The 8,384-nt window shown below is 40.1% G+C and overlaps 1 protein-coding gene across 2 annotated transcripts in view; it reads right to left on the reverse strand.

The window, feature by feature from the left end:
- Positions 1–287: 287 nt before the first annotated feature.
- Positions 288–8,384, reverse strand: part of klhl4 (kelch-like family member 4) — a 25,974-nt gene continuing 17,877 nt past the window's right edge. For both annotated transcript variants that reach the window (XM_055158899.1, XM_055158898.1), the window contains exons 8-11: positions 5,119–5,281; positions 4,449–4,661; positions 2,702–2,873; positions 288–2,348 (exon numbers count right to left, since the gene is read on the reverse strand). In XM_055158899.1, the coding sequence (XP_055014874.1) occupies positions 2,289–2,348; positions 2,702–2,873; positions 4,449–4,661; positions 5,119–5,281 (608 nt within the window). In that variant the 3' untranslated portion in view covers positions 288–2,288. The remainder of the gene's footprint in view (positions 2,349–2,701; positions 2,874–4,448; positions 4,662–5,118; positions 5,282–8,384) is intronic.

Consider the following 8,384-nt stretch of genomic DNA (forward strand, 5'->3'; position numbering starts at 1 on the left):
AAAGTGCTATATGTCTAATGTATTATTATTGTTGTTGTTGTTACTTTAGGCAGGAATATGAAAATAAACAGTAGCACAGTTTTTGTACAGTAACCAGTTTGGAGACCCAACTTGTGCAGAAGTCCTCTGTGTTTGAATTTGAGTCTGTTCTTTATTGACTTACAACTTGTCTAAACTGCACATCCAGCCTGCCAAAACCACAGCACCATTTGGGAGAAAATGAAATCCACAAATAACTACACATTAATGCATCACATGTTAAAATACATTTGATAGATATGGTCGAGAGGAGCCAGTTGAAGTGGCTCAGGCATCTGTTCCAGATGCCTCCTGGGCGCCTCCCTCGAGAGGTGTTCCGGGCATGTCCCACCGGGAGGAGGCCCCGGGGAAGACCCAGGACACGCTGGAGGGACTATATCTCTCGGCTGGCCTGGGAACGCCTCGGGATTCCCCCGGAGGAGCTGGAGGACGTGTCTGGGGTGAGGTATGTCTGGGAGTCCCTACTTAGGTTGCTGCCCCTGCGACCCAGCCCCGGATAAGCGGACGAAAATGGATGGATGGATGGATGGATAGATATGGTTTCCTCTGGGCTTTATATTGCACAGTAAAGGGCCGATCAGGGTGAGAGCTGTTAGGCTTTATTGATATACAGACAGGAGATTGTAGAAGGTGCATGGAGATTTCTGCATTGGTGTCATAAACCAGGAAACACTGCAGTTGTAAGTTAGCGTGCTGGTGTAGGCAAAGCTATGCAAATGTACCCAAATAACATGAAAGAGTGGGAGGACTATTCGGATTGTAAATGATTTTGTTATCTGTTGTTAGTTAAAGAATAAGAACTGATAACATTGACCACTGGGGCCACACCCTTCATGGATTTCAACATGCACAAAAGACATTTGTCGCTTTATTTCCATGCTGTACAAAACTGGTAAAATGGTAAAAACATAGAAAAAAATTAACATTTGCCCTCAGAAATTACTTACACATGTTGAAGTTAGTATTGTTTGAGAGAGTAACTACAAACTTACATTTTCTGGTTTCGTCAATAGATCAGAATATTGTGAGAAATAATTCATTTCAGTAGTACAAGTGCTATATACATATAAACAAAACAAAATATATTAACTACGGACAACTGAAAATAGAAATGACATCATGTAGCCTGGGCAAATGGAGGAAGGGCATCTGTGCAAAATGAAGACACATTGAAAGATGAGGAATATTGCTCAAATAAATGAATGATGAAGAACAATCTACATCTCTTAAATTTTAAAAAAGTGTAATTTCTGCATTTTTCCTTTTGAACTGAACACTGAAACCTTCTCATGTGATTTTAATACATAATACTCAAGTTAATGGGACCACTGCTTAGATGTGGTTTTGGTTTGTAACATCCTTGACATAAACAGACATTTATGTGGCTTTTTTAAAATGAATCTTACTGTAAGAGTGATGCTGGTTAAAAGCATGCCCAGAAATAACGCTGAGAGAACAACAGTTGCCATGGTGAGCTGGGTTGGCTGTCATTGTGTCACCATAACATACAGTCATTTTCAGAAGTCCACAAGACATTTGTACAGCAAAGTGAAATATCAATATGATATATTTCTATAGTTAATACACACTTGTAAACTTTTATTCTATGTGTAAGAAGACAGTAAGATACTTTGGTGTTTTGTAGCTTAACAAGCTTATAAAATTGCTTCATTCATCATTATACCCTTCCTTTCAGTTTACATTTTCAGATATATTAGCTTGAAAACAGTAGTATTGACAACATGAATACGTATAAGTGCAGTAAATACTTAAAATGTGATGTCAGTCATAGTAAAACGTGTGTTATAAAGTTCAATAACCCCATTCTCTTATAAAAATGAAGCTTCAAAACTCAAATCTGACGACATTTACAAAACTTTTCATAAAACAACCCGGCAGAACAAGGGTTTGGCACAAGTACACTACAGCTTTGCCAACTCTGTAAAAAAAAAAAAAAGAAAAGATAAAACACAAAAAAACATTCTTGATCGGTTGAGAATGCCGAGAATGTGCGGCTTATTCCAGTCTCTGGGCAAGCGCTCCCCAGTGGGCAGACAGAGCACTAATGATGGAGACAATGGTTTATAGGCAAGTCTCTGTGTGTGCCCAGCTCTGAAAAATCTGGAGAGCAGAGTTAAAGCAGGAGGAAAAATGAAACAATGATTCTCAAAGGATGTGTCCTTGATCTGTTGCTTTGTTTGTCCACTCGTCTTCACTGCTTGTTTTGCTCGCGTCATGAGACAAAGCGCTCAAGGCAATTTCACCACCACAACGCAGGCGCCCGCCCGGCCAATGTTGAGAGGGACCTCCTACAGGAAGACACAGAGGTTAACTCACAGCCTCGCTTTTAAGTCCCATTGTAGCTCATGCTGCTAAAAGGCTTACAGGGACAACAAATAAAGATCCATCAATGGAAACAAAACAAAAAAGAACTCTGTGCTCATTTAGTGATCTTGAGCTATAATAATCATAGCTACATCTTATTCACAACAGTTGTAAATTATGGACTGATGGTTGATGACTGTAAGTACCTGATAAAGTCTCTGTATTCAGACATCTGCAGTTTACAAATAGTCAGACCAAAACTAAACAATAAACCTTTCATATATTAGGATTTTGAGATTAGTTTATTATATCTATAATATCAATATCTGATGGATACCTCAGACCAGTCATTGTTCTGTGCATCATAGGACTCTACAGTGTTCAGATAGCATTGTCCGTCATATCCACCAACAGCATACAGCCTGTCTCCTAATAAGCACACTCCCACAGCGTCACGGGGCACGCTCAGAGGAGACACAGTTGTCCACGTGTCTGTCTTTGGATCATACCTGAAACACACATATTTTCATCATAAAATGCTTTTTACTACTTCAAACAGACAGTTTTTGCTGTTCATGCTCTTTAATCACACTTTTCAGTGGTCACTAGAGGGAGCTACATTCAGTACAGGAGCCTGAGTTGCACTTCAAAGCTAAATGTGAAGTTGAGTAGCAGCTGGCAGATACCAAGTGGAGAGGGATACATCAGCAAGGGACAAACTCCCCATAGAAAGCCCTTTTAACTGACATACTCTAATGTGGAGCTACAGTAAAATGTCTCCTACTTTGGTGTAAGAATCATAATATATTTTATACTTTCACATTCATGCTTTCATTCTAAGCTGGGTTGTATCATATAAAACTTGACAATATCGAAAACCATTAAAAAGTGCAATACAACAAATAGTAATATATTTATTTCTGCACCCTTATTACCATAGCTAAAGCCTCATTCTCCTAAACATTAATATTTGTAAATATGAACATATATTACTGACCTAAAATATACCATAAAGGGGAAAAGACCAATCAATTCTGACTAAATATGAAACACTCCAACTGTTTAAAACCAAATGGATTCAAGAGAAGTTAGTGGCCACCAGGTGGAGCTAAATAATCATTGAAAAATCTCATCCTATCTGTAATCTGTAACAACCCCAGTGTTGGGAAGGTTACTTTTAAAATGTATTCCCCTACAGATTGCAGATTACATACCCCAAAATGTAGTTTGTAATGTAATCCATTAAATTATTTAAAGTGAGTAATGTAATCTGAATATTTTGGATTACTTGATTTGCTGTAGAGAAGCAAAGACTAGGATATCGTAACATAAGATGTTTTGTCTGCTAATAGAAAATAAAAAGTCCAGACTTTACTTAACCATATTAAAAATATTATTGATAGAAGAGGAGACATGTCCGTGCAGCATGGTTTACTCCTGTTAACTCCTGTTTTAGTCCTGGTTTAATCTTGTTAAATCCTGTTTTAGTCCTGGTTTAGCCCTGGTTTTCGACCTGGTTTAAATCTAGTTTAGACCTGGTTTAGTCCTGGTTTAGACCTAGTTTAGATCTACTTTAAACATGACTTTAGTCCTGGTTTAGTCCTGCTTTAGACCTGGTTTAGATCTAGTTTAGGTCTAGTTTAGACCTGGTTTTAGTCCTGGTTTAGTCCTGTTTTAGTCCTGTTTTATTCCTGGTTTAGCTCTAGTTTAGACCTGGTTTAGTTTCCAGGAATGAGTGGAATTACCGAAAAAACAGGAAAATACCGCTGTGTAATCCATTTATTTCAACAAAGTAACTGTAATCCAATTACCACTCATTGAAACAGTAACTGTAACTGAATACAGTTACTCATAATTTGTACTCTGATTACGTAACTTCGGTACGTGTAATCCGTTACTCCCCAACACTGAACAACCCTAACGGATGTAGGACCCAAAACTAATATTTCAGTGAAGAAAAAGTGTACTTCAACTATAGTTTATTGTTCTTGCCATATTTTATTCATATCAACTCTAAGCCATATCCATTCTCACATATTTTCCGATTCTACTTCACACATATTTTTAGAGTGAGTTGTACAGACCTCTCAACACAATCAGACAGCCTAGAGCAGTGATTGGAAGCTGGGGCGTCATGTCCTCCCACGGCATACAGGAAGTTGTTGTACGTTGCCACGCCAACGCCCCCTCGTCTCTTGGTCATGGGTGCACACATGCTCCACTTGTTGGTGTGGGGGTCAAAGCACTCCATGGATCTTAGGCAAGAGCTACCATCCCTGCCCCCAACTGCAAACAATCTGAAAAATACATTGATGAAAATAAGAAAGCTAAATCATGGTTACTTAAGGTGTGGAAAGGGGCCATGTACAGCCCTGTTTAAACATATTTTCCACATACATCACTTCAGTGAGTGATACAGTGAGTAATCTATAAGTGCCTGCAGCTCAGAGACCAAACAGCAAGTCGAGACAAGAGGAACTATCTTCAATTGTTGTTATTAAATCAAGTTATACTAAACTATAAGTTATAAAGTTATTCATAGCATAATATGACTGGGACATCAAGAGGCCATGGAAACCCTGTCTTGTTACTTTTAGGGTGAACAAGGTGTCTACTCTCTCCTGAAGCATGCCGCTCCATAAATGACAAATCAGTATTAAACACTTTACTGAGGGCTCAGTGTGATTGTCTTTGGACCTTACACGGACATTTTAAATGTTGTCATACATTGTGCTCTGGATTTTCGTTACTCACTTTCCATTGAGTGCAGTCACCCCCATGGTGCTGCGGGGGGTGGACATACTCGCCACATAATTCCACTGTCTGGCCTGAGGATCCCAGCGCTCCACTGTGTTCAGGTAGCTCCAGCCATCATGGCCGCCCACCGCGTACATGGGGCCTTCAAGCACTGCGATACCTGCACCGGCAAAATAAAAACTAATTATTATGATATGTGTCTTGCCTAAAGGCACAACAGTAAGTATGTGACTTTCGACTGTCTAATATCTTGACAAGCCGCTCTACCAGAAAAAATTGACAAAGGTGGAGCTGCAGTCAAATGCATATTTTTAAAGAAACACTTTTGACTAGAGCCCGACCGATATGTCGGCTGGCCGATATTATCGGCTAATATGGGCACCTGGAGACATATCGGCTATCGGCCGATATACTTGCTGATATGGGCCGATATTTCACGTGGGCATGTTATACCTCGTTATAAATCTTAGACTCTCTACATTATGTTCATTTAATCCAATTTACAGACAGATAAATGTCCTAATATGTGGCTCCGCATCAGTATTTATCTGCGGTGTAATTTGTCTGTGTCCGTACTGTCCCTGAACACACCACCAGAGTGACGTCACTTCACTCGCGTGTGTTTGTTTACACCCGCAGCCGTGCGCAACACTGAGATTATTTTCTTTTTCGGACAATCGGTTTGAGTCTGGATTAAAAGGACTTTATTAGTGCAGACTTGTGATGTGAGGAGGAGCCTGTGTGAGCGGTGAGTGTTGGAAATACATCGACTTTGAAGCTAGTTTAGGTTTTCTTAGCGGTTTAGCTGCTGTAGCTCCCGCACATAAACAGGCTGTTTTCTATTGGTCTATTGTAAAGTGACTACATTGTCCGTATATTTGTTACTGGACCAGTATTGATATGTAAATGAGCTGTGAATAGACGTGTGAATGATCCACATTTATGCATATAATTAACTACCGCGGTGCGCAGCATTTACGGCTAAAGGCTAATAGCGATAGTTTACTAGCTGGGAGTTATGGGTCGGTCGCGATCGAAGCGGCTCTTAGATCCGGCTCTTTGAAGCGAACAACGGGAGCCTGCTTCTTATTGGGAGCCGTGTTTTCTCTTTTTCTCACTTTTTCTCTTCATGCCGCATGTAGACCCGTAGTTTGACAGCAGCAGCAGCGGCTGAAAACGAAACTTTCAGAAATCTGCGTGTGCATAGGATAAAAAAAAAGTGCATATTTGGCTGCAGTTCAGCATAAAATGAATAAACCAGGACTAATCTTGGGCTGAGTGAAGGAGAGAGATAGAAACCGAGTCCCGACACTCAGTCCTGGTTCAGTTCTGGTTTAGTCCTGCTTGCAACAAAACAATCTCAAGAGTCGCTTGGGAGCCGAAAGAGCCAGCTGCTTTAGTGAGCCGAGCCAAAAGAGCCGGTTCTCCAAAAAAAAAAAAAAAAAAAAAAACTGGAATCCCCATCTCTAGTAGCTAGAATGTGATGCAAAAATGCCATTAGGCCAATCTACTGTATGTAAATATGATGTAAAGAGTCAAAATAACAATAAATGTTGCCTAAATAAACCCAATTTAGAATTCACTAGAGCCAAACCTAAGTTTTTTAATCAATTCAAGATTTACAGTGAATTTTTACATCACTAAATATATCGGTGATTATATCGGATATCGGCAGCTCCAACTCCCATTATATCGGTTTCATATCGGCCACAACAAAATCCATATCGGTCGGGCTCTACTTTTGACCACAACAAGGTCAAATGATGGTAGACCGCTACTAGAGCCCGACCGATATATCGGTTGGCCGATATTATCGGCTGATATGGGCAACTTTAGGCATATCGGCTATCGGCCGATATGCTTGCTGATAGGGGGCGGTATTTCACGTGGGCATGTTATACCTCCTTATAAAGCTTAGACTCTCTACATTCTGTTCATTTAATCCAATTTACAGACAGATAAATGTCCTAATATGTGGCTCCACATCAGTATTTATCTACGGAGTCATTTGTCTGTGTGTGTCCGTACTGTCCCTGAACACACCACAGAGTCGCGTCACTCACGTGTGTTTGTTTACACCTGCAGACACAGATCCAAACACTGAGATTATATTCTTTTTACGGACAATCGGTTTGAGTCTGGATTAAAAGGACATTTATTAGTGCAGACTTGTGATGTGAGGAGGAGCCTGTATGAGCGGTGAGTGTTGGAAATATGTCGACTCTGAAGTTAGTTTTTGTCATTTGTTATGGGTTAGCTGCTGTAGCTCCCGCACATAAACAGACTGTTTTCTATTGGTCTGTTCTAAAGTGATTATATTGGTCGTATATTTGCTACTGGACCTGCACTGATATGTAAATGAGCTGTGAATAGACGTGTGAATTATGACATTTGTGCATATAATTAATTACCGCGGCGCGCACGTATTTACGGCTAAAGGCTAATAGCGCTACTTTCTTTACTAGTTATGGGTCCTTCGCGAACGAAACGGCTCTTAGAACCGGCTCTTTGAAGGGAACGACGGGAGCCTGGTCCTTATTGGGAGCCGTGTTTTCTCTTTCTCTCACTTTTTTTCTCTTCACGCCGCATGGAGACTCGTGGTTTGACAGCGGCAGCGGCTAAAAACTAAACTTTGAGAAATGTGCGTGTACGTAGGATAAAAAAAAAAAAAAAAAAAAACGAGCATATTTGACTGTAGTTTAGCATAGAATAAATAAGTCCCGGTTTAGTCCTTTTTCAGTCCTGGTTTAGACCTGGTTCAGTCCTGATTCAGTCCTGCTTTAGACGTGCTTTAGTCCTGCTTGCAACAAAACAATCTGAAGAGTAGCTTGGGAGCCAAAAGAACCAGCAGCTTTTAGTGAGCCGAGCCAAAAGAGCCGGTTCTCTAAAAAGAACTGGAATACCCATCACTAGTGTCTAGAATGTGATGCAAAAATGCCATTAAGCCAACCTACTGTCTGTAAATATGATGTAAAGAGGCAGAATAACAATAAATGTTGCCTAAATAAACCCAATTTAAAATCCACCAGAGCCAAACCTAAGTTTTTTAAACAATTCAACATTTACAGTGATTTTTTACATCACTAAATATATCGGTGATTATATCGGCTATCGGCAGCTCCAACTCCCATTATATCGGTTTCATATCGGCCACAGCAAAATCCATATCGGTCGGGCTCTAACCTCTACAATGGCATTCAGTCAAAAGATCTGCTTTGAATAAGGAATACATTTTTATGTCCATTGCATTGTCATCATTATGC

The sequence above is a fragment of the Boleophthalmus pectinirostris genome, unplaced genomic scaffold, assembly GCF_026225935.1.
Source record: "Boleophthalmus pectinirostris isolate CB_2022bp ecotype Guang Dong unplaced genomic scaffold, ASM2622593v1 HiC_scaffold_23, whole genome shotgun sequence".
In the NCBI taxonomy this organism is placed as follows: domain Eukaryota; kingdom Metazoa; phylum Chordata; class Actinopteri; order Gobiiformes; family Gobiidae; genus Boleophthalmus; species Boleophthalmus pectinirostris.